The 26427-nt window shown below is 45.5% G+C and overlaps 2 protein-coding genes across 2 annotated transcripts in view; both read right to left on the reverse strand.

Moving 5' to 3' along the window:
- The window catches only part of LOC119436971 (U3 small nucleolar ribonucleoprotein protein IMP3), a 22006-nt gene extending 13828 nt beyond the window's left edge, over positions 1-8178 (reverse strand). Inside the window, exons 1-2 of the mRNA XM_037704022.2 lie at positions 7973-8178; positions 7752-7859 (exon numbers count right to left, since the gene is read on the reverse strand). Of these exons, the coding sequence (XP_037559950.1) occupies positions 7752-7859; positions 7973-8109 (245 nt within the window). The 5' untranslated portion in view covers positions 8110-8178. The remainder of the gene's footprint in view (positions 1-7751; positions 7860-7972) is intronic.
- A 9231-nt stretch (positions 8179-17409) lies between these two features.
- Positions 17410-18576, reverse strand: LOC119436972 (histone H2A-beta, sperm). The gene is made up of 2 exons (XM_037704023.2): positions 18419-18576; positions 17410-17943 (listed from the first exon to the last, which is right to left on the reverse strand). The coding sequence occupies exon 2, from the start codon at positions 17912-17914 to the stop codon at positions 17480-17482; it is 435 nt and encodes a 144-aa protein (XP_037559951.1). The 5' UTR covers positions 17915-17943; positions 18419-18576; the 3' UTR covers positions 17410-17479.
- Positions 18577-26427: the final 7851 nt, after the last annotated feature.

Here is a 26427-nt window from a genome sequence, read left to right on the forward strand (position 1 = left end):
CACTTGAACACTATGTATTAAAATAAAATGACATTATTTTGGAGTCTACGAATCCCGAACACATGCCAAAAGTTCGGCATACACATCATTGAGTGTGCCAGATGATCTGTTCAGTGTATTACTTTCTGTCTTGAAGTATTAAAGATGTCAGATTGATCTTTGTTGTCAGGTGCTTCTCCATGGCAACGATACACGCGTTGTCCCAGTTTATTTGGTGATCCGTGTTCTGGGCATGCCTCAGCGACAGCATTTGTCAGGGTGTGGCCTTGGCCATCAGTCTTGTGCTGCTCAAGATGCCTGCAAAATATTCCACTCTCCACCAATATATATATATATATATATATACCGATTTAGGTTTCGCCCCCATCTTATCTTTATCCTCACCATGGAGCAGTGGGAGATGACCCTTAGTGGTGGGACTCCTGAGGCACGGCGGGCGATCGTCCACCGGGCCAAGGCTATCGCCGAAGACATCACAGGAGCCCTCGACTAAGGGCTCCTCCCCTATACCCCCTTCCCCAAAGTTAAAGTTTTCATCATAATCATCACACCGTTGTAATCAGTGCAAGAAACCTCAAAGACCACGCCAGGGAAACTCTGGATCCTTCATGTTCATCAGGCCACATTTAAGCATGCTTGTTGGGACATGCAATATTTCGACACCATGATTCATAAAGACATGGGCAAGGGCTTCCCTCGCAATACATATATAAGGGATCGTGGCGCATTTCTGCCTTCATGCTTGAGCATCCATCCCTTGCTTGGCTTTTAGCTGATTATTCATGGCAAGCTTGGTCGTAGTTCGAATAAAATGCTTGGGGTACCCATTCTTTGTCAGGTGTGCTTCAATGGCCATAAGCACAGGCGCTCCAATGTCCAATGGCAGGTGTGTTGTGCCCATTCAACTAGCAACAAAACCACTCATCGTTTATGGGACATCGGGTGAACTGACGAGTCCAAGTATCAACCCGAGTGGGATGACTTCCAGTACGCGCTGAAGGCGAGGCCTGCGGGAGCACGTATCACAAAGATGCGTCTATGAAGAGGAGGCACCCATGCTTCTATTCTTCCTCTGGTGAACTTGATGTAATGTTCTATGCTATTAAGCAATCAAGGAAAGTGTACAGGTCCTTTTGTCTATGACAAAGAAGCAATTGTCAACAAACCTTAAGAAAACTTTAGGTCGGAGCTACTTAAATGACTCCACAGCCTTAGCTAAAAAGATCAATGTGAATAGCAACTCCTCAAGCAGTGACTTGAATGTGCTAAGCATGTCAGTAGTGAATAAAAACAAAAAAGATATATATATATATATATATATATAGATATAATATATAGGATATATATATATATATATATATATATATAAAGGCACAATATGAGTGAAATGTGATCTGGCGCAGCAAAAACTAAGCGGAAAAGAAGAAGGACAAAAAGAGCGCCAACCGAAAAAATCGTGCATGACATGTACCAGCAGCTTTTTACGTGGGCAGTTGTTCAGAAGTATCTGGCAGAAGTATCTGTGTTTTGTAGTATGAGTAAATTCAGGCTCTCTCCACTTTTGAATTAACATGTAGAGTGCTAAGCACAGTGCATACACTGTGCTTAGCACCATACATGTTAAATGTCACATGGCCTGCCACGTGCATCGAAAACAGTGTCATCTGCCGCGGCGCCACCAGCCGAGAACTGTTGTCTGGGATCAGCATAGAAAATGCATCAGGAATGTGCTTGGAACGCCGTCATGTCCAAACCCTGTCAGCTAGCGCGATTCGGCACAGCCATGCGGCCATGCATTCAACTACGACTGAGAGATTCGCTCCCATTGCAGCCCGCCTGACGTGGCAGGCTGCACCTTTTTTTTTTTTATCCAGCGGTCGTGCTACAGCCAACTCTCCAAGAGATGTAAGGGCTGGGAAAAAAGCCCGAAAAGATTGAGAGAGGGAAAAAAAAAAAACGAAGTGCAGCACACGATCCTAGAAGTGACGACGATGATAAGAAAAGAGCAGCACAATTTTTAAGTTACTTCATTATATGCTTTCAGTTTCGTGTTGAAAATGTAGTGTCAATTTCAATCGTATAGCTGAATACAGGATGCCCTCTGGATTTTGGTCCAGGACTGGCGTCTGGTACTCCTCAAAGCAAGTGGAACTGTCCACTTGGTGGCAAGGCATTTTTGCTAATCAGCTGCTGACACCTATAGCTTCTGGGCAGCTGCAGATACCTTCGCCATCTGCCAGTTGTGAACGAAACTGGTCTTCGTTTATAAATGTTCGTAACAAGCTTAGCAACAGGTTCACAAGTAAACATGTTGGAAAACTTGTATATGAACAATTAAATTCGAGTGTGCAAGCATCCGCAATTGATTCTGATGTGAGTGTGTCCAGCGAGAGTGACTTGGACACTGAGTGACCTTTTTCTAAGTTATCAGATTAGCAATCTTTCGTGGAAGTAAACAAGGCGTTCATTCCATTTTCTTCGTGTTGTCTACGTAACTATCGCATGTATTCGATAATTATTTTTTATTGCTGGAATAATAAATATAAGCTATTTTTACTGGAGTTTCAATTTTTCTCAAACTTTCCTAAAAAAAAAACTCAACACTCACATAAATTTTGCATCCCTAATGTCATTTATTGTACAAAAACTTCATTCAAAAAGAAAAATGCATGGCATATTTTTATAGAAACGACATATTTTTGAGCAGAAACCAAAAGTAACCTTGTAAGCTGCACTACTTGCATAGCTTCCGCAGCATTGCCTGCTATGCATGAAAAACATTATAGACACCTGCTGGAAGCCAGACTGCCATCAAGGCTGTCTTGTTACCCATAGAAATGCTTAGGCATTAATGGTTAAACAACACAACCTGGAACAGATGTACACAAGAACAAAACAGGCAGTACCTTGCAACTTGCAACTAATGTTACCTTCAAGAATCCAGAGAAAAGAAAGCTTTGGGAAAATGCACATGATCAGTAAACATGCAATAAAATTCAAGTAGACTACTCAGGCCATAAGTGCATTATCTGTTACAGAATATATTTAAAAACTTATCTTCATTGTTATGCAAACTGGGAGCTGACTTTTACATTCCAACATATGCCAATGTATATTTTACATCAATGAATGTGCTGTCTAGACAGCATATTAGGGATAGAGAAGACAACAGGTACTTTGTACCAACTTGTAATTTCTTTTAGGTTCTGGGTAACATAATGCATGTACAGTGCTCACGGATTGAAACGCGACAGGAAAATTTTGGGTAGAACACTCTTTCTGTGCAATTACTCGAGAGTACCATGCCTTGTTGCTTCGAATCTGGTCACGAAAGGTGACTTGGACTCTGATCTAAGCGTACGAGTCGAGATTGCGCCGATGTCACACAAATTACCGACGGTGGAAACAAAAGCATGCGCATTGGTTAGGCCTAAATTGTCGTGTTTCAATCCGTGAGCACTGTACAGCCCAACAGTCGTCACGTGCTCTTTTTTATTGGCCCTTCTGTAGGATCTATTCAGTGTGCCTTGAGATGGCTTCATAAACGTTAATCAAAACCGAGTAAGGGCACCAAGTGGATGTCAGCCATGAAATGTGTATGAAATGTGCAAATTGAAACTGTATCTTCCATTGTATGGTCACATTACTACCAGCATGGACTGAACACAGTGTAGTGTGCCACAGTTTGATGAAGTTCAGCAATGAAGTGCAGCATTTAAAGCAGAAAATTAGGTGGTCTGGCATAATCTACAGTTCTCACTGCTCATGCGATTGAAAATCCATGTTCAAAGAACACTATCTAAACCATTTGTTTTGTAAAGTGAAACATGCGCTGCGCTGGAGGCCATGTCTGATAAAGCTTCAGTGAAAAGGCTTTATTCCTCAAGACTACTCTTTTAAAGGATAACACATAACAAATGCAACTAAAACAGAAACATCAGGCTACAAATATCTACAGTAAGTGGTGGTGGTTATCAAAAAGCTTCGAAATGGTTGTACGGCAGCATGTCAAGAACTGCTGATGAAGTTGACTATTTTTGCAATGGCATAACATGAAGAGTCAAAGGTTGTGTGTTGCGAAGTCCCTGCAATGTAAAGTTTGGAAGAAAGAGTGTATATGTTCCTGATGACCATCTGCGACATGCCTTCTGGAGAAATGCAAGAAGCCTCATCTCAGCTTCCTCGTCAGTTTTGTACCCACCTGGATGCAATAAAGTTAGCACTTGGGCACACTAAAGCACCCAACACTTTGACAAACACACATGGTGCTTTTTTCCAAGAAACAGAAGGTGTTATAAAACGTACGCATGCAATTATAAGAGCAGACAAGAGTAGCTCAAGGGCCTACTCCTATGAAGGGCTTGGTTTCCTACAAGGTCGACATGCAACAATGAGGTTGACCCTGTACCTTGAGCTTGTTATTCAGGCCATGAGGCCAGCACGCATGGTGAAGCACATGTGATACTTGGGGGGAAATTGGAACCTAATGCCTTCTACCTCATTACAGAGACAGTGGCACAACAGGCACGACAGACAGGCAGTGGCACAGCTGATTTTTAGTGTCGAGGACAGCTAAAGACACAATGGTCAAACTGTAGGAGACTCGGGCCAGAGCTACTTTAGACACATAAAGAGTGGCTGACTGCAATCAACCCTCACCAGGTCTCTAAGTGCAGTGAAGGTAGTGCTAGCAACTGCTGTTGGCTTTCAGTGATGTTGACACTGCTCTTAAGCATACTGCGGAAAGAAATTCAGATGGTGAAGTATGCAGCAGTGAATTATTTTGCCAATTCTCTAGTACAGTGTGCACAGCTTGCAAATAAAAGTCCACTCTTTTTTTCCTTTTCGCATGCAGCAAGCTCATTAAACACAGAAAATCCGCACAAAACACCGAGGCTGACGCCATGGGTGCTGTCATTTTTTTATCTTTAATGGCACTACAATCTGAATGATGATTGTGTGTGTGCAGGATATGACAGCCTTCTTATTTTCAATGAGTCGTATGATGTTACAAAGCAATTAAGCAAACATGCTGGGCAAAGTGGAAAGCGATGACACCATAAATAAAGACATTAAGATGAAGAAACTGTAAGTGACCATGATAAAAATACAACCAAGGTAAAACAATATTGGCACACACTTGTGTGGTGAACCAATGATAGCGGGTATTATTGGGCTCTGCAGACCACAAATTAGTTGAGAAGGCAGGCCATTATTTTTCCACAAGTAACCCTGCTAATACTAGCCACTTCATGACGTCTTTCCTTTTTTTGAAGACGATTATTCTTGGAGTGTGCTTAAGTTGTGGCCTTGTGGATAGGACACCAGCTCGGCTGCGGGAGGTGCGTGGTTCGATCCCCATTGCTGAACACCCACCGGTTTACAAGACAAGCAACCTCCCCGGACAGCTGTGCTCACTCTGCGAAACCCAAGACAAACAAAACACCACACAGATCTCAAAAACGAGTCTGGCAGTCCTATGCTGCCAACTTCCCATGAGGTGGGTGTCGTTTCAAGTGTCTGGAACTCCCATACTTGCCGAGCACAGGGCCGGGAGCACTCTTGTAACTATTTTACCAGTATGTACTCGGCGGCAGCACTCGTTTGCCTCCCACAGCTGTGGCGGACGCTCGACTATTCCACCAAAGCTGTAGCGGGACAAGGGGCACCCAGAGACCTTCGTAAATCTCTATGGGGCCCTCTTTCAATATGAGAAACGTGTATAAACAACCGATCACCGAGTCATGGTACATCTCTACCAATTTGGGAAAACAAAAACAAAAAAACAGTGGGTTCCTGGCGGCACCGGGATTCGAGCCCAGTGGGGAGGGAGGACAAAAATGGGGACGAAGGAAGAAAATGTGATCCTCCTCAAGATGTTGCCACAACTTGAAGTGTGCCTTTCTATTCTAGGAATAATAAAGAAGACTGCCTACCTTCTTCTTGAAGCATGCAATTCTATATTGTTTGCATTCTTTCTACTTTGACCGAGTCCACATATACATGGATGGTTCTTCCACTAAGACAAGCTCCACTAGTGCAGTGGTTATTTTATCACAATCAATCAGCATCAGCTACCAGATTTCACACTTCACAACATCGACCGGTTCAGAGCTTGTTGTCTTCCGAGGCGCCATTGATTATATTAACCACCAACTGGCTAATTGGTGGGCAATATTCTGCGACTCAAAGGTGGCCCTGCAATGTCTTTTGTAAGCTCTTCATCGTGGTGCAGATACGAGAAACGCACCACCATGCGATCGTAAAAGGACACAACGTCGTGTTTTAGTGGCTACTGGGTCATTGCAGTATCTCCGGCAACAACCTTGCCAACGAAGCTGCTAGGAAAGCACATGAAAGAACGAAACTGGTTTCTATAACTTTATCGGGGACTGATGCAGCTCAACACTTAAGCAAGCTAATGAACCGTATGACATTGCAGATGTGGCATACACGTGAATTCACTCACAAACGGTTGCATTCTCTCAACCCATCTATGCAACTGCGGCTGTTTCCTGGTCTTCCCCGAAGTGATCAAACAGCACTGTGTTGCATATGCCTGGGTGTTGCACTCACCAATTCTTAATTATTTATGATTGGAATGGCCAATAGCACCAAGTGCAGTGCTTGCGGTGTCGAGGAGACTATGGAATACTTTCCTGTGCTACTGCCCATCCTTTGAAAATTAAAGACATGACCTCTGCACATCTCCAAATCAGCTAGACGAAAAACTTTTCACGTTGTATAAGATCTTGGGACCATGGCCTCTTATATCCCAGCTACAAAAGGCCACAAAAGCACTGCTGCGATTTCTGAAGGCTGCTGGACTGAGTGACCTTCCGTGATACAGAGCAAAGAACTGTCACTATGTCGGCGATATCAACGGAGGACTTTCTCTTCTTATCTAATTTTTTCCTTCCCTTTCCCCCGTGCAGGGTAGCCAACTGGGCTCATTCCTGGTTAATCTCTCTACCTTTAATTTATCCTTTTTCCTCTCTCTCTTCTTAAGATGCCAATGACTACACGAAGGTAAAACACCCTCAATTTAATTTGTAACAAAGTGCAGTGTAACATTGACAACAGTGGCCTTATCTGATGCTAGAAGTAAATGGAGAAGATACTGGTGAAACACTACAGGATTTCGTCACATTTCTTTTTTAAATTTCAGAACCTAATAACCAATTTATCATAATTTCTTGTAAGCATGACCTGTGACTCATCTCTGTTGCTAGTGTTATTGTTTCTGTGACATGCCTACTTTTTTGTCATCTTGTAGTGCTTGTCCCAATTTTATGATTCTGAGACTTCTGCTGCAAAATATATCTATTAGCGATGCTCCAGAACGTATAATACGGATAGAGAAATACAAGAAAAGCAACAAACGGCCACAGCCAACGCAGTTCGTAAATCACTATATACGCAGCTAGACTGTTGCAGCTATGCACTCCAACTCGGTATAGCAATGGCTTCACACAACACAACAGCAGAAAATAACACTGCCAGCCTACCATCGGACCGGCGTTGTTAAAGAAATCCCACTGCTCCCTGGAGCCTTGAAGGGGAGAATAAACGAAAGTAGGGTGTCATATTCGGGCCAACATTGCTCAGGTAATCTGAGGTGATTTGTCTTCATAGCCTTAAACGTTTTAACGTCACACGAGCACAGAAAAAAAGAAGTACAATAGATCGGCTCAATTGCAGGCATGTGGAACCTGCAATTCCAGGGAAGCAGGAATGTGCTCACAACTTACAGCTTGTTCAGCAAGTCGGTGGTTGCCTTGGCACGAAATGGGTCCTTCGGATCCAGCTCTTTGATCTTCCGCGCCAAATCCCGTATAGCCCGTGACAGCTTATTGTACCTGCACAAATATTACACGCAGAGTAAGTGGCACAGGACCATGTGCAGCGCGCGAATGCACCATGCTTGAAGCCGCGGAGGTCGCCGACCGATCAACAGACAGGCAGAACTTACTTTGTGTAATCCTCGCGCTTCTGAACATAGTACTTTCTCATTATCTTTACTTCATGGAGGTTGTTGTCGACTTCCCACGATATAAAGTCTACTTTCTTTAAGAGCTTCTGCTCGTGATACTTGAGTTTTCGAACCATGCTGAAAGTCGTGTCAACACCGCGGATACAGTGCGCCGCACGCTTGCGAATGAATCGTTTTCACAGTTGCCAAGAGATGACCGAGGGGCCGAAGTCAAGCCAAGAACGTTCTGTAACCATCAACTTCTGTCATTCTATCATTGTGACCAGGATATACATAAAGTTAGGTAGATTATATAAACCCGCAATAATAATAAATTATTTAAAAATATTTGGTTATAACAAACAACGTTCACAAATGGCAGCCACGACGTCATCAATAATTTTTGGCGATCAATTTTTTTGCATTATTGTCCTAATACAAACAATTATTTTAGACTTAACTTTTGACTATTTATGTTCTTGTACTTTAAATTTATTTCAGTAGAAGAAACTTGACCTTTACTTATGGTGCAGCACGCTCGGAGGCTACCAACATGGCAATCTCGGAGGCTATGCAAAAGCTGGTGCCCACTCAGAACTGCTCCGAGCTACTCGGAACTTTTGACATCTCGAGCTGAGCCGCTCGGGCACCGTGGAAGTGCAGCAGAAATTACGTAAAACGCTGTCCGTGTTTCACGTTCTGCTAAAGGCCTGGATATTTAACGATTCTGCGTCTCTAGCCCCCTCTGCGAGAGACGCGCCGAATTCGCACTGCAGCAGACGACAATTTACCCCCAGCCAGTTGTCACTTGTACTCGCCGTAATTCGCCGCAACATAAACAAGGTCAAGCTTTTTATTGCTGACTAATGTTTGGAATGTGAACTGACGAATGATTCTGGGGGTACTCGGATGTGGCTGTGAACTGCGCCCTCAGAACAGTGGATACCCCGACTTTAGTCTGTAGTGCCTCCGAAACTAAAAAGAAACGACAAAGTTAGAATCAAAAGCAACGCAGCTGCTTCGGCAAGGGTAGAAGAATTGCATAATATGGTTTTGTAAATTTAACTTGCCGCAATACAGCGTGTTATGCGTTGAAGCATACGCAATGCATAGCAGTGAAGAACCCCACAAATGGGTCACTGTCAAGGGACATCGCATGTGTTCCTTATACACATGCGCCCTCGCCGTCTCCGTACGAGCCCCGAGACGTCTAATAACTGTACTGGAACCATGACCGTGCCCCTTTGGAGGGCGCGAACCGAGAGAAAACACGGTCGGGGAGCATGGCACGAACCCTGCCGATGCATCACTTCGGTGGCTCCGAAAGGGTAAAACGAATGGCTGTAGTGACGCCTACGATGTATTCATAAGGGGGACCTCCGTTAAATGGCTGTAAACAACATATTACTTTTTTACAGCAAGAGCCACACTTGTAGCCCCTCCCAAAAAAGGGCTTAGATCGCCGCAGCAATGTCAGAAACAGCGTTGAATGGCTGTCAGTACAATTATTAGACATCTCGGTGCTCTTACTGTGACAGGAGACGGCGTGCGCGTGCATGTATTGTATGTAACTGTATTGCGGCAAAACTGACTTTAAAGAACAGAATTATGCACCTTTCCGTTGCTTCATACCTCCTCATCATCATAGGATGCCACAATATCGGTGACGAAATTGCCCCCCTTCGGACCGTTCGAAATGCCGTTCTGGCCGGTAGTGTCCGAAAAGGGAAGCTGGCAGTTGAATGTGTCGAGGTATCTGCAGGAAAACCTTGAACGCCTAAAACGTGTTGATCCATTCCGAGTTGCAAATTTTGATTCGGTTCGCAAGTACTTGGAAAGCAAACTGACGAACATTCACAGTGTCTTCAGTATACATAGTTTGCACGTGCGTCACTTCCGCACCGGTCCGCGAGCCTGTCCGCCATCTTTAGGCACCTGCGGGCCTGCGGAAGCGTGCTGGGGCAGGCTGCGCGCGCTGACCTGTTGTTGATCCGAAGTTCCTTCTCGCGTCGTGATCATGCCAATCTGCGCGATTTTCGGTTGCCGCACAAGAGGTACCACTGCCGCGAAGCCGAGCTACGCAGAACCGGGTGTAGGTCCACACCAAACGTAATAACATGGCAGTGCGAACGCACAAGAATGCTGTCGGAGAAACGTCGGTGCCTGTGGCTTTCCCGGATAAATCGGAAGGACCTGAACAACGTGCGTGTCGTCACTTTGTTTCGGGCGAGTATATAACACGCCAAAACAATGCACATCACGCATGATCGTAAAAGGGCGGCAGCGAAAGCCCCGTACTGGTTGGTGACCGCCCGCTCCCACACGCATAGTCGCCTTTACCGCTCTGAAAAACGCCCGTGTACTGGTGTTGTAGTGCACGTTAAAGAACTCTGGGCGGTCAAAATTATCCCGGAACCCTCCACTGCCGCGTGTTTCACAATTAGATTGTGGTTTTAGCACGGAAAACCCCAATTTTTTTTTAACGGCCTACAAACTGCTTCGCATCGTCATTTCTTGGTATGTGTGCTTCGCTTTGCGATATGCTAAGCAATATTTGAATGTCTGCATGCTTTCAATACAGTGGGCTACTTCTATTTAACGCAACAAAATTCACATGCACGGACATGCACCTAACTCTAAACCAAAACTCGCAGAAAGAAACGAACGCACGTTTTGAAGCTTGGGGCAAAAGTGCATATAGGTGAACCATTGCGGCAAGAAAGCTTTCCCTGAACCAAGCAGCACAAAAAATACCGAGACAGTTTTCTCTGCCGCGCGCCAAGGAACATATGCTTTCATTGACTCACCTCGCCGAGGACGATGGTAAGACCCGACAACAGGCGCTTCGCTGCAACCTACCTCAGCCAACCGCTCGTGAAGTAATTGTGCGCCTTCAGCGATTTGTAAGCCTTTATTTCGTTCAGCGTGACGTAGCTCGTAGACGGGACAAGATAATTAATAATATCCACGTACGTCGTGGCCGGGTGTGGTATCCACGCCAACGTGCAGCTAGTGTGGGTCCACGCCGTCGCACATTCCGACCTTTTCTTTGTAGCGAGCCCGCGTCGTCCCTACAAGCTCGTCCATGTAGAAAGGGCAAAATTCAGGGCTCCTGACTTTTGCCATCGCAAAGCTTTCACGAAAGCAAACACGCGGCGCTAACACGTAGAAACGAACGCCGAACACAAACGCAGCGGGCCAGCGGCTAGTAGCGAGGTGCCTAGCGATGGCGGACGGTCGGGGCAAGCGGCGGATATGACGTCACGTGCCAACTATGTATAGACATTAGAAAACCTGCACGATTCTTTGCTGCGCTCAGGTTATGAACTGCATAAAAGACTGCATCATTTATTACAGTGACGAACCAGCCTTCATATAGTACACAGGGTGATCATTTTTAAGTTTTACGGAATTTAAAAAAAAAAATCGCCTGTGGCAGATAGCATAATTCAATTGTCCTTCAGCTATATTATTCGAAGAGGCGGACATTACTAACATGAGAAATCGAAACACATAATCTACTAATTAACGAAAATTCACTAATTAACTTCTTAATTATTGACTTTGCGGCACATATTACAATTGGCGAATTGTAGCCGGTAGCCGGTGATTTTGCAAGACGCATCCACTTGAAGCGAATTTCCAGGATTGCGTCAGTTTCGAGATTTTATTTCCGAAACTGTAGGACAAAATACATGGACGTTTCAGTTAATTTTTTGCTTGAATTTATAAAAAAAAAAAAAAAAAAGCGTATAAGAAAAGTAAGTGGAACAACAGTGCATTTTTGCGGCGACTTTGATGGCGCATATATCGAAACTGGTGTCATTCTGGAAATTCGTTCCAAGTGGATACCCCTTGTAAACTCACCGGCTACAATTCTTAAATTGCAATATGTTCCGTAAAGTTGTAAATTAAGTTAATTAGCGAATTTTTTGGTAATTAGTTGACATGTGCTTTGATTTCTCGTGCAAGTAATGCGCGCCTCTCTGAATAATCCAGCTCAAGGAAAATAAGCATGTTATATGCAACAGCCGATTTTTTTTTAAATTCCGTAAAACTTAAAATTGATCACCCTGTATAGGTGCGGTATTTCGATAGAAGCTTTTCTCGAACTGTTGTCTTTTTATTTGAATTCTACGTTCGTTTCATGACATGGTAATTTTTTTGTACAAAAATCATGTACTTATTTGCATAGGTTCGTGTGTTGCACCTACTATCAGTGGCATTGTTCTGGAATTTATTGACAGGCCACTATACAGCGTCACATCGGAGAGCTTTCTTGTGGCGTTTTACGTTACGTTGATGACTTCTTGGTTTTTCTCGATGGTGATGTTCATCCCGCGATTGTTGACAGTGTGTTGAACATGTTTTTAAAGAATACGGTATGGGCCTGACCTTCCCGTTCGAAGTTCCAAAAACCATCCGTGGTTGCTCAGTGGCTATGCATGGTGTTTGGCTGCTGAGCACGAGGTCGCGGGATCGAATCCCGGCCACGGCGGCCGCATTTCGATGGGGGCGAAATGCGAAAACACCCATGTACTTAGATTTAGGTGCACGTGTTGTCCGTGTTGCTTTTGCGCTGTTACAAAACATATGGTGTCCCAAATGCTACTCACTGCACGTACAGAAGAAATATTTAAGCTATTAGACTGGGAAAATCTATAGGATTGAAGATAGACGTTCGGCGAATATCTCAGCAATTAAGCTGCGGTTTGCAGATGACGTCACCCTGCCCAGAAATGCAGGAGAGTAATTGCAACGAATCATTGAGGGGCGTAAGCCCTAATGACTCGTTTAGCTCTCAATCTCTTGTTCTCCCTCTGCTCAAAATCGGCGCGAAGACGCCACATATTTGCAAGGGACCACTATATATGGCCCAGTGGCGGCGCAAAGCTTAAGATTCTTGTAAAGCTCGGAAGACCAGGCAGCGGGGCATGCGCAATAGGGAAGTGAGCGGAGAAAGCGCAAGTAGCTAGCTGTTACAGAGGAGTGTAGTGGCAGTCTCTGCAGCAGCCGGCGAGGCCCCATGGGCACTGAAGCCTCAGCAAATAAAAAGATACATGTGTCAGTGGGAGCTGCACGCACAGCGCGAATGTTTTTGCCCTTGTATAGTATATCATTGGTTAACTAAAAAGCAAAATATGAGCTTCGGCTGTTAAAATGCTCAATCTGGTGGTACGTGGGTTTCGCGATCATTGATAACGCTTGCCCTGATGTGAAAATCTGTTATAAAAAGTCGCATGTTAAGCAAAAGTGGTGTGGGCAGCTTCCGAAATATATAAACACTCTAAAAAGATAAGGTTAACGTTTCTTGCATATATAGCTTAAATTTCGGCTTTTGGTGCCCCTGACAAGATGGCGTCGTCACGGCATCACTCTCAGACCACCTATTTAGTAGCACCGTTCAGCTGCTGCACATACGGAGAAAAATACGCTTGCTTCTCAGCGTCGGACATACCCTGGCAAAGTACCGTGGAACGACGTGCGCGGTGTCGGCTTTGTCGCCGATGTTCAGAGACAGTTAACTCAAAGGAAACCTTAAATGTGGGAGGCAGAAGCTTGGCAATGACATTTGGACAGAGGGGCTAGTAATTGAGCCAGTAATCTAGCTCAAGCAGTAGAATTGCGCTACATGTCACGGGTGATTTTTTTTTTAAATTCTGGTAACGACAACATAAAAACCTCGTGTATACACCTGTCATCTCCATTGTACCCTTTACAAGCATTATACGTCGCTTTCGTCCTCAAGACATCGCTGCGTAGGCGTCTCCCACTGTGCGTCCGCCTGAATTGATGTTCGCATAAATTTTGGCATATATCTTTTGAACTACACGGTGTAGTGTATGAACATGAACATTGCATGGGCTTTCTCGCTGCATAGGATGAAAGTCAACAATTGTACGCGCCGCCTTTAGTTGTATAGGATTTATTATACCCACCGCTAGACTAGAGCTTCGCTTCACACATAGATTACAACAAGTGCGTTGGGTCTGCATAACATTTTCCAGCTTTTAATGTGAATATCATTACTGGCATCTTCAGACCAGCTTTTCTTCCCTGTTAGCTATATCTAGCTATCCCACAAATCTCGGCTTCCCCCAATTTTTGTACGTTATACACGGCACGTTAGTTGCTGTTCTCCGGTCTCCTTGGCGAACTATGCGAGGCACGGTGTTTATACTTTGTTGAAGTAGGAAGCATGTCGCGCGTGACGAACGATAAATGCTTCATCTGTGTAGTTTAACTAAAGCCTTTGTCGAACGTTACTTGCGCTGAATTCCAATGGCAGATCCAGAGCAATCCGCAAGCTCCGCCACAGAGCACAGTCCTCCGGCGTAGAGCACCCGCTCCGAATCCACGTTTGGAACACTTGCGCTCCAACCAGAGCAAGCGGGGGCACGCTAATTAACCACATGCGGAAGCACCGGCATTGCTCGCGCCGAAGTGACACTTTCCTGTTTTGAGAGCGACAAAGGTTTCTGCCGCCGCTTGTTGTGAAGTTCCGCACGGGTTCGCGTGCGAAACTTATTAAAGCGAAGCTTTCTATGTTTCGCTGATTCGTCCGTGAGCGCCCAAAACGCACTGCAGTAAAGCCAACTTACACAATGACACTATCAGCGAATCTGCGCACACAATAGAAAAACGGCGCCTGACATACGTGTCGTATAGAACAGTGCAGTTTACATTCGCAGTTGTACCGATAAGAACAATGGGAACTGCAACGCCACGCTACCCGGACGAACTGTATATATCCTGCATTGCATTACGCGCGTCATGCAATGCATTCCCGGCTGTCACCATGGGTAGGCCGCGGGTGCAGCGCACGGCAGGCCGTTCGCGAAGGTAAGCGCGAGCGCAATTGTGCCCGTAAGGAAAAAAACGCTCGTATACCCAGACTGAGGTGCACTAACGTTAGGACCCCCAGGTGGTCAAAATAATCCAGTTTCCAACTATACGGCGTGTCTCATATAATCAGATCGTGGAATTGTCACGTAAAACCTCAGAATTCATTTTTTTTTTAAATTTTCTCTGCGGTTTCTTTTCACGCAATCGTCATCTCACGTAGCATTTATTAACGGAAGGTCGGTAGCTGACATATATGTTGCTAGATTCTCCGTAACGGCCGGAAAGGTTAATTTTGCAGGTGGATATGCTCATTGCAATAACCTGTAAATAAGACGACAGTCAGCTAGCTGTACAGGTCAAGACTGCAGCGGCAAGCGCCCCTCAAAGGAAACGCGTTTGCATAAGCACAGCGTGTCATCGATCTGTGCCCATTCTCTCTCTCTCTCTTTCTTTCTTTCCTTATCTATTATGTTCCATGTTCCATCCGTCTTCGCCTTACTTATTTTTCGTCGCGAGGTTTGAGTGTTACCACGTCTTTGCAGAAACCAACCAGTCAATGTGGCCTTCCGCGGTGCACCTTCTGTCCTATAGGAATATTAGACAAGTGGTATAGCACAAGTTCGCTAGTGGGCCCCAAGATACCTTTCTTTTTTTTTTCCATCCCAATCTGTAGAATGAAATAGTCACTTAGGTTAATTAGCTAACTTTTAATTAACTTACATTATAAGGCGTGAATTATATTGCAGATGTGCAATATATGTAGAGAAAACCCGACAACGGCAACATAAATTTTGTTTTGTCTCCCCCCCCCCCCCCCCAAAAAAAAAAAAAAAAAAAAAATCCCACCTGACGCGCGCTAGGATTTCTAGCGCAACATATCTCGTCAAATTATCGCACTGCGAACGAGCGGCCATGCTCTTTCCCCCACGCGCCGCAGCTTTCGGCGCGCACATCAGGCGCATCCTCGGTCCTTACCAAAGAAGCCCTACCCATCTGGCTTACGCGTAAGGTGCATATGAAGTATAGGTGACGTTTACGTTTGAAACCATACTTCATTTTTCTACTACGCGGAAGCCTTGTCACGTAGCGATTCGTTTTCCTGGAGGAGCAGGAATAAACTTTATTTTCGTACAGCAGATTTGCGAGACCTAGGCCTCTCTACCTAGATGATGGCCTCGAGCCCTTGGGCTCTGGCGGCATCTTCGGCCTGCTGAGTTGCCTTAAGTTGGTCTTGCGGTGCAGAGCTGAGCAGCGCGGTCTCCCAATGCTTTCTGGTCTTGTGTGTTTTATTCTGTGTGGGTGTCCCAGGACAAGCCCAAACCATATGTTGTAAGTCCGCGCCCTTTCTTGACAGAATGTGCATCTATCGGTGTAAAGTTCTGGACAGTAACCGTGGTATGCCACCGGGTTCGGATATGCTTGTTTGTTTGGCTTTTTTTTTTCGATGAAAGAAAAAGGCGGCACAAACATGCTTTTATACAGGGTGTTTCATTTTAGCTGCACCAAATTTTTAAAAATTGCCTGTGGCAGATAGCACAATTATAATCCTTGATCTAAACTACTCGATGAGGCGGCCATTAATTCCACGAGAAATCAAAACGCCTAATTGAGTAATTAGCGTAATTACGCTAATTAACGTTTTAATTATTTTACGGCACATCTTTCAATCTACGAATTATAGCCGCTGAGTTCGCAAGGCGTATCCACTTGGAACGAATTCTCAGGACTGAACCAGTTTCGAGATATTAATTTTTAACGTGTCCTACGAAATGTATGGGCGTTCCAGTTAACTTTTTGAGGAAAACGCTGTATTATGCATTGAAGCACAAAGTTAACTGGAACGCCCATGCATTTCGTCGGACACTTTGAAGATTATCTCGAAACTGGTTCAGTCCTGAGAATTCGTTCCAAGTGGATACGCCTTGCGAACTCAGCGGCTATAATTCGTAGATTGAAATATGTGCCGTAAAATCATTAAAAAGTTAATTAGTGTACTTATGCTAATTACTCAATTAGGCGCTTTGATTTCTCGTGGAAGTAATGGCCGCTTCATCGCGTAGTTTAGATCAAGGACTATAATTGTGCTATCTGCCACAGGCTACTTTTAAAGATTTGGTGCAGCTAAAATGAAACACCCTGTATAGAGTCCCCCGCTATGGTCGTGCCTCATAATCATATCTTGGTTTTGGCGCGTAAATCTCCAGAATTAATGTTTTTAATTCCATGCGCTTCGTCTAGCCATCGCGCGCAAAAGACGCTATTCGCTACCAGCAAGCGCCGGAATGTCTAGCGAACGTTCGTACCCTAGCCGATCGCTATCAGCTAGCAGACGGCACGGGCGGAACCGTTAGGCCAGGGGGGTACAAACCCAGAGGTTTGTATAGCCTTATTTTAGACTGCACCATCTTTGGAATGGGCCAACGAAAACGGCTAGACATGAAATGAGGGTTAGTTTTCAAAGAATGCATGCCAACCGCATGAAGACACTTTCCGAGAAGGAAAACCTCGACAGCTCTCATACGTTCATTTCCACTTACGCGAAATTGCAGGTTCAACAGAAACCCATTAGTAAAGAAAAAAAAAAAAAGAAAAAAAGCTTGAAGTAGACTTTATTTTGAGTGCCGGTACCGTTTGACGGACCGTCCGACGAGACCCGGGCCCTCAGTACGACTGGCTTCCACCGCCCGCATCGGCCCCTTTGTGGCCATTCTGCTGATGCTGACCTCCGCCGGACTTCTTCGGGAGAAGCTCTTGTGGAATGTTGGGCAACACGCCGCCCTCGGATATAGTGACTCCCGACAGCAACTTGCTCAGCTCTTCGTCATTGCGCACTGCCAGCTGCAAATGGCGTGGCGTGATGCGCGTCTTGTGGTTGTCGCGAGCCGCGTTACCCGCCAGCTCGAGCACTTCGGCGGTCAGGTACTCCAGCACAGCGGCCATGTAGACCGGGGCGCCGGCCCCTATGCGGTCCGCGTAGTTGCCCTTGCTCATCAGGCGGTGGATGCGGCCAACCGGGAACTGTAGTCCAGCCCGCGACGATCGAGACTTTCCCTTCGCAGACTTGGACGCCTTCCCTGCTGGTGCCCGGGCGGACATAGTGGACCACAGTGCTAGGAACGCAGTGCCTGGGTACAAAATGTTTGGCCCGAGATGACCGGAAAGCAGCAGAGCTGTCCGAGAAGGCATATCGCGTACGCAGGCGCCGTGTAAACTTGTCATGCATTCGTTACTCGGCGATGACCCGACATGACCTTACTAAATTGCACAAGTTGACGCTACCTATAATTAACATCTGTACTTGGCATGCCGGAAATGTGGTGCCAGAGGAAAACTTGAAATTAAGTAACGGCTGTCGTATGTGACAAGCCTAAACATTTGCGGTCGAAGTCTGGTACAATCAAATTATATCGAAAAAAAATACTTAAGGGGTTTTACGTGCCAAAAACTAAATATTTCAATTTCGGAAAAGAAAGGGCCCATTGATTCACAAGCACGTTAAATCTAATCGTGCATTTTACGTTCATTCGTTTAGCAAGGACAAATTGTAAGAGATATTAAGCGACACACCAGTCCGTACTTGCAACATATTCAAACACTTACGAAACGCTGCCTCGGAAGCTCCCTTGGAATAGGTACTGTACAGCGGAATGGTTTCTTTGGCCACTACTGGCGGGCGAATCCTAGTAGCCGCAGTTTTATCTTCGGAACAGCTGTCACGCGATCGTCTGGTTGCCTTCCCATCGAGCTGAATCACAGTGATTTCGCGCGGACCTTCAATATACGATAGGGAGCAGCCTTTCTACCTCCGCTTTCACCGTGAGGGCATGCTACCAGCGCTATCAGTTCGATCAGCTGTCAGCCGTTGGCGTTTGAAAGGTTTGAAACACTGCAGGCCACGTGAATGCAAAAAAGAAAAATTAAGCGGGCTCCACTCCAGTTGACATCTACGTAATGCGAAGCATTAAAGGTTTGTTAGAGAATGGTTCTTGTGAATCATATAATTAACTGTTCTGGAGCGAACGGTATGCTAATGCTTTTGCGACGTGTTGCGAACTGATGCGGAGTGAATTGAATTCTGGGGTTTTACGTGCCAAAACCACGACTTGAGTATGAGGCACGCTCTAGTGGGGGACTCCGGATTAATTTTGACCACCAGGGGATCGTTAACGTGCCCTCAATGCACGAGACACGGGCGTTTTTTCCATTTCGCCCCCATCGAAATGCGGCCGCCGCGGCCGGGATTTGATCCCGCGACCTCGTGCTATAGCCGCGCAACACCATAGCCACTAATTAGCCACCGCGGCGGGTGATACGGAATGCAGAGCATGGTGGTGTTGTCAGGATACCCAGCGACACATTTGTGTCACTGGGAAATAGACACAGTCTTCTAAATGTTATGCGCTGTACAAAATCGCGTTCGAAATGAAAGGTCGAGTCGTCTTTTGTGACCGCCCCCTGAAAGGGGGCGTCCCCAACGCAGTTCCTCAGGACCTGAATAAAAGTTCTTTGTCTGTCTGTCTGTCATTGAAGCTACCAAAAAAACTGACTGCACGGCAGATATTGATGTGTTATATCAGGTTACACATAAATTTGAAATAGGGAATAAAGTGAGCGTATTGGTTCAAGATCAATAGGCTGTTTTAGAATAGAGGACCTTTAAAATAGGGGATCCTGACGATTAGCGTCTCGCCAAAGCGCATGTGCAGAACCCAAACGATATCTTTTGAATTGGGTTTTCGCATGCCCTATAGAACCCTAAACTTCAGAAATAGCGTGGGTGCCCCAAACGCCCCAAACCTGCTTTTCGTCAGTCTCAACGTCGCTGCGAACATCTCAAAAACGCGTCTACACTTCCTCGTTAAAAAAATAAACCCTCAGGTATACTTTTTATCCTGTAACATATTACGGATTGCATTATTTCAAGTTTTTTTTTTTGACATTATGTTTTCATTTTCCTTCCGCGGGCAGGAAGAACGCTGCAATCGCGTTGCGCTAACGCAAACCGGGAATCCTATTCTGAAGCATCTCACCGGCGAGGCAGACCGCGAATGCAAAGCGATCGCTTTTTGGGGCACCCTGAGCTCTAGACCCATATTCTAAACCTCCCTAATATGACGGCAGCGCAAGGGGAACGGTGACACAAAAGCAAAAAAAAAAAAAAAAAAAAACACACAGGACACGCGCGTGTCCTGTTTTAGAGCGCAGCTCTTAGGCGCCCGCTCCTTCGGCGAGCGTCGTACCTCGTAACCGAGCGAACGAGCACAGCGAAAGATGAGAGCGAACGCGGAGCGCCGCGGGCGATGAAAGACGGCGAGAGCGAAGATAGCCCGAGAAGGAAAGCGGGAGAGTGAGAAGCGTGGTGCCGCGCAAGACGGACTATGGCGATGATGGCTACTAGATGGCGCCAGAGCAGCGCGCGTCGTTAGGGTGCCTCCATGCGTTCGCTCGCCTCCACTCCTTTCGCGGGGGCGCGCGCATCGAGGCACTCTACGCGTCGTATGTTCACCCACGTCCTCTCGATGAAGCGCACGACGTGCGACGTGCGTTTCATCGAGAGGCCGTGGTTCACCAAAGCGCTGCTGTGAATCACGCCCACGCGTCAGCCATGCGCTGCCTCTCGCGATCTCCCGATTACAGAGGCAGTCTTGCCACACTTCACTCTGTTTGGAACGAGCCGCACGAGACAGATTGTCCGCGCCGGCCAATATATCGCGAAATAAAAACACGTATAGAGCTGCGCTCAAATTTCGCATTAGGGAGTATCGTAATCATCGGGGAACTTTTTCTTGTTTTTTTCGTAGGCGTCATAGTGTATATAGGTTTGCCGCGTTCTTGTTAAACCACGCCAGTAAAACGCAAGCCAGTTGCTGCAACAGAACTTAGAGGTTAATTAGTATAGCCAGGCTGAAATTCTTTTAACACAAAACACTAAAAAAAGTGTGTTCCTTTGATTCCTAGGCATACGTGCTCGCGTTTTCGGTCAACTAACGCGATGTTTCTGAACAAGAAAGCAACACTGCACCCTCTCACCTTCAGTCTGCCGAAAAACAAAAGAACTTTGAATGTTCTCACCTGAGTTCTTGGACCACAGCACAAGGCAGCAGACAAAATTGTTCCGAGAGCCGGTAGGCCAGCGACCAGTATAGCGCACGCGCTTATAATATACTGTATACGTATATCGTAATGCCCAATAACGGCCGGAGACACCGAGGCAGCACCCGTTGCTGGGCCGGCTGTTGTTGTTGACCTGAGAGGTTGTGGCGCATACCCACAGTGGGGGATTGGCCATGAATCGGGTGGTTATATTTGGTGCATAAATACAAGGGAATTAACGAATGGAATACTGGAGTTTAGAAAGGAAGATTTTGTGAGACGAGAACAAGAAAAAAAAAAAAAACTAAATAATAATAGGTTTAAAAAATGAATAAAAGAAAACTATGGTGGGCAAGGTGACAATAAGTTTAGCATGGTAATCGATTTGATTCTATGAGATAATTTTGGATTGCCAAGCAAGCATTTCTGTGGCTGAACCCAATAATAGAGGCTCCAAAAGATAGAATTACAGGTTCCGATAAATCTAGGCCAATATTTCGAAGCGGGATTTCCAGTAGTCTTTTCCTTATTGCAGAAAAACGCCGACAAGACACCAAGAAATGGTCTATTGTCTCCGCTTCGCCACAGAATGAGCATAATGGTGAGGGGACCAGACCAGACCTGTGTAAGTAAAAGTTTAACGTAGGGATACGGCAGCGCAGCCTCGTGATGGCCACTTCAATTTTCCGGCTTTGGCAAAAGTCTCTGTGCCAAGGGTATAGAAGATGTCTGTATTCCAAACAATTGGTTAGAGCAGAGCCTGACACTGCCTGCATAATGACACTCCTGCGGGATTTCCAGCCGGCCCAGACCACAGGAGTGGTCTGGGCCGGCTGTTCTATTTTCTGCCTCGTCGTCTTCCTCCTCCTAGCGCCCGAGGCCAAGTTCACTTCATTTTCACAATATATATATATATATATATATATATATATATATATATATATATATATATATATATATATCGCACGCGTAATGCACGCGCACGCGTAATGCGAAGAATCTTCACATTACACGTGCGATGCTCTCACCATTGAACTACCGCGGCGCCGGTTTCCAGTCCACTTTCTCGGGTATTTATGTCTTACAACTAGACTTAACCCTGGGAGTGTTAGCCAGCGCCACCACTCACAAACCTTGTCCTTGTTGTCACTGTTTGTTGGCTTCTTACATGGAGGAAGGAAACCTCAGGAGAGGCCCTGGCTCCCTGGCCAGCACGAACGTATTCGAGAAGGTGTGGCGGAGGTCACGTGCTGTTTTTCGCAAAGGAACACTGGGACGGGTACCCCAAATGTCAACGTTGCCATGGCAACCGCGCTGGAAAAGTGAGATAAGATTTTTCCGCCGGTGTCTTTCCCGCAGCACCTTTTGTTCGCGAGAAAAGCTGACTTTGGAGTGTGGTGCGTAAGCTTGAAAGTTTTGAAAGTTGTTTTTGGTCTGTGAGTGTGAGTGTCAGCCAGCGACAGATACACCCAAGCAATCACGACGCGGGTCTTCGTTGTCTTCTTCAACGTGCCACGGAAAAACACAGGAGCGCGTCTGCTTCCCTAAAACTGCTACAGAAGTTTTGTAGGCTTTGTTTTGACGCGCGTCAGGAGCACAATCTTCCGGCGGCTCGTAACAATACAAGTTCAAAGTTCGCGCCCATCTGCTTCGGCGACCTGATTGGAGGCGCAAAGAGAGGTGGCACACCAACATGGCTGCACTTCCGGCTTCAAAAAGTGACGTCAGGGTCTCTCCTGTTTTGTTTCCTGCCTCCATGGCTTCTTATGATATATATATATATATATATATATATATATATATATATATATATATATATATATATAAAGCTAGTCAGCCCCCCCCCCCCCCGGAAAAAATTAAAACTTTCCACCTATGATTACCAACTTGTAACTTGTCATATGATAGTTATTATTAACGTGCGATTTTTTACGTAAACTAACAAGCATTCATGGCGCGTGACGATGTTTGGAACGAATTGGAACTGGGAACTAATTCTGTGGACTGAACCAGTTTCGAGATATCAATTTTCAAGGTGTCCGACGATATGCATGGGCGTTCTAGTTAAATTTTTGAGGAAAACGCTGTTTTATGCATTGAAGCACAAAAGTTAACTGGAACGCCCATGCATTTCGTCGGACACTCTGAAAATTAATATCTCGAAACTGGTTCAGTCCTGAGAATTTGTTTCAAGTGGATACACCTTGAAAGATGTGCCGTAAAATAATTAATTAAAAACTTAATTAGCGTAATTATGTTAATTATTTATTTAGGCGTTTTGATTTCTTGTGGAAGTAATGGCCACCTCATCAAGTAGTTCAGATCAAGGATTATAAGTGTGCGATCTGCCACAGCAAATTAAAAAAAATATATATGGTGCAGCTAAAATGAAACACCCTGTATACCAAGTGAACGAGACGCGAGAGTTTGGCAGTTTGCATTTATTTTTGGTACCGTGGTCCCGCCGACGGACACATTCCGGTTCCCAAGAGCCAGTTAAGGATTTCGCCTTAATAAAGAAACAGCAGAGCGCGGGAGGCAGTCTTGTAAAACAAATCGAATGCATTAAATAAAAGAAAGGAAATGATAGGGTGTAAAAGCGTTAGCATGAGCTAGCCACATGTGCTACGTTCTCCTAACTGGTTATCATTGTGATCTTCAGCTTATTCTCTTCTGCAGCACGTTCAGGTTGCTCATTCCACGCATTACTAACTAAATGAAGTAAGCGCGCGGAATGCGTTAGTCAAACAGCCGCGTAAGCGAGCTAGATGGATATAGACAAAATACCCGTATTCACAGCCGGCAAACGCGTTGTCTGTGCAGTGAGTCACTGCGGTATTACCTTGTGGTGACGTGGTACTTAATATATCCCAAATTATTGCGATGTTGGCTAATCACAACCAAAATATCAGGCTCGTAGCAGACGCTCGCCACCTTGGCGCGGCTTCCGCAGCGGAGAACTTGGGAACTCCCGCGCTGCGAACTCCCGCGCTGCGGCGCGGGAGTTCCCAAGAAAAGGTCCTCGCTTCTCCCATGCATTCGCGCGGCGCTTTGCACACTCCCAGTATTCTAGGTCACTCTAGCCGCACGAGACATGCTCCACGGCGGCGACCAGGCATGCGGCGAGCGCTATGGAAACAAAGCGCTGGCTTCGGACCAAGTGCGCATGCACTAATTCGCGTGCACCGCCAGAGAATGCGCTCCACGCGTGCAACGTGTTCCCGTGTTCACGCTTTCTTTCTGCACAATGAGCGATGCAACCGGTGGAAATGCTTCGTCTGGCGCTGCTGCTAAACGAGCCGCCCGAGCTCAGCGCCGACGCCGAGAGGACCCGGTCGTTGAGAATTAAATGTTTTACCACAATATATCGTGAATTCAAAACACCTAAACAGCTGCGCTCAAAATTTGCATTAGGGAATATCGTAATCGTCGGTGAATTTTTTTTTTTTTTTTTACTGGCCTCCTTGCCCTACATATGACTCCACCTACCTCTTGCCCTGCACCGTTGCCAGTAAGGCTGCTGTAAATCTGTCAAAGCGCCTAGAAAGAGTCAATCACTGTCACCACTGTCCCTTCTGGTTTGATGTACGCAAGGACGACCAGACACGCTGTCTACTGTCTTCACTACCCGTGCCGATGTGTCATATTTATTGCGATAGCAATTACACACACTTCAGGAAGATTTTTGCTGTCGTCGTGCTGGGTTCTCGCCGATCAGTTTGCGTTGAAGCGATAGACAGCACAAAGGTCATTTCGCTCGCTGCTGCTGACGCGCTTCCTCACGCCACCCTTTTGACAGCGTGTCCACGGTCATTGGGTGTGATGTTCGCCTGTGTGCGCTGACACCATGCTTGTTAATTTAGTTCCTTACTTCGTATAGCTGTCTACTAATTTGATATCACAATCGATGCTTCGCCTTTCGAGTGAAACTGCGACTTTTAACGCAACAGCGTTAAGGGCCCCGTGTCGCAGAAAATCCGGCGTCGGCGTGGATGTCGGCGTCTGTGGTGGAGAAAATCATCCCGGACCACACCGACCGCGCAGGCCCTCCACGTGGCGCAACGTGTTAGTGAGCAAAAATTGAATTTCTCACAGTGAAATTCGTCAGAGAAATGGCAAAGTACAACTTAACCACAACCTACAGACATGGTGGCATTGGACTGTTATTTGAATGTGCAAGAAAACATAGTTCTGTTACGAGGAAACTCCGAACCCCTTTTCCACCATTTCTACCATACCAACAGCGGCGCGCTCGAGTAGGCTACTTGCGAAAATCTTATCCAGATGGCGCTCGTATCCTCGGCAGGTCAAATTGGGACTTGGCCTGCCTAATGCGTTTTGGACACGTGCGCGCGCGTCGGGGCAATAGCAAACAATTAATAAAATAATAAAAAAAGGTCCTAAGGCCTTCACATTTTAATATAAGAGGGCTTAAATTGCCCCAGGAAACAGCCTTCCCAGCAATGCATTTTTTAAACAGTGAAGCCGACTTTAAGGGGATCGGTATAAGCTTGGTCCTTGTAAGCTGGCTTTCCTACGTCCTGTATTGCAGTGAAGCCCACTCAAAGAAAAATGTGATGCGAACGTGGCCCGATAACGCTATCGCGTTCCACTCTTAAAAGCGAAGCTTAAGCATCTTCTAATTTTTTTTTTAACCCTGATGAAGGCCGGTCCACCAGTCGAAATTGTTGAAATTAAACACTTGTTCCGTTTACCTTGTGACATGGCTCAAGTTCATTACATATATATATTTTTTTTTTGCTGCCTTTTTCGTAAACGCGGAAAAAAATGTCACAAAAGATAGCATGCCACAAACAATTAAAATGTCAAATGTGTTCTATAAACTAATGTTGAAATATACGAAGTATAATTAAAAAGTTAGTTAATCATTACGTACTAATTATGAACGAAAGAAAATGTCACACAACCATTGTCAACACAGTGCACATGAGCTTCATTGCTAACACATTAAACTGCAAATAAAACCTTGACAAGCTTCATTCAGGTTATCATGAAGTGTTTCAGGCATCATGGAGATCAAGCTGAAAGGGTGGTTGTATCGTGATAGTTGCACGGTGGAAGAATTTGGGCAGCACTGAATTGAACATCAAAGAAAGACAATGCTGACTGAACTTGAACTTGCTCATTTCAGAATTAACAGAATGAAATGTTTTATGTGTGGTCAGCAAGTGGACAAATGGCTTTTCAATGCAGCATGCTAATGTCCAATATAACAAATTGACCATTAATGAAGCACTGCGCGGCTTACAGCCGCTTACGCATGCTTGCCAATAAATTATGGTGTGCATTTGCTTAACCAAATAGCTCATACATATACAGCAGTTTCATAGGCTTCACAGCAGTGTCACCACAAAGTCACTGACTCTCCAATGGTTAGACTACTGCAATTTCCCAACAATAAAAAGGTATAAGGTTTGCATAAGGCAAATTGAAAATGCCAGATATATATATATCTGGCATTTTCAATTCGCCTTATGCAAACCTTATGCAGCCAA

This window comes from Dermacentor silvarum, chromosome 1 (genome assembly GCF_013339745.2).
Source record: "Dermacentor silvarum isolate Dsil-2018 chromosome 1, BIME_Dsil_1.4, whole genome shotgun sequence".
NCBI classification, from domain to species: Eukaryota; Metazoa; Arthropoda; class Arachnida; order Ixodida; family Ixodidae; genus Dermacentor; species Dermacentor silvarum.

Excerpts from the sequence above, each read along its gene's own strand:
- LOC119436972 (XM_037704023.2), bottom strand. The coding sequence starts at position 17,914 with ATGTCCGCCCGGGCACCAGCAGGGAAGGCGTCCAAGTCTGCGAAGGGA.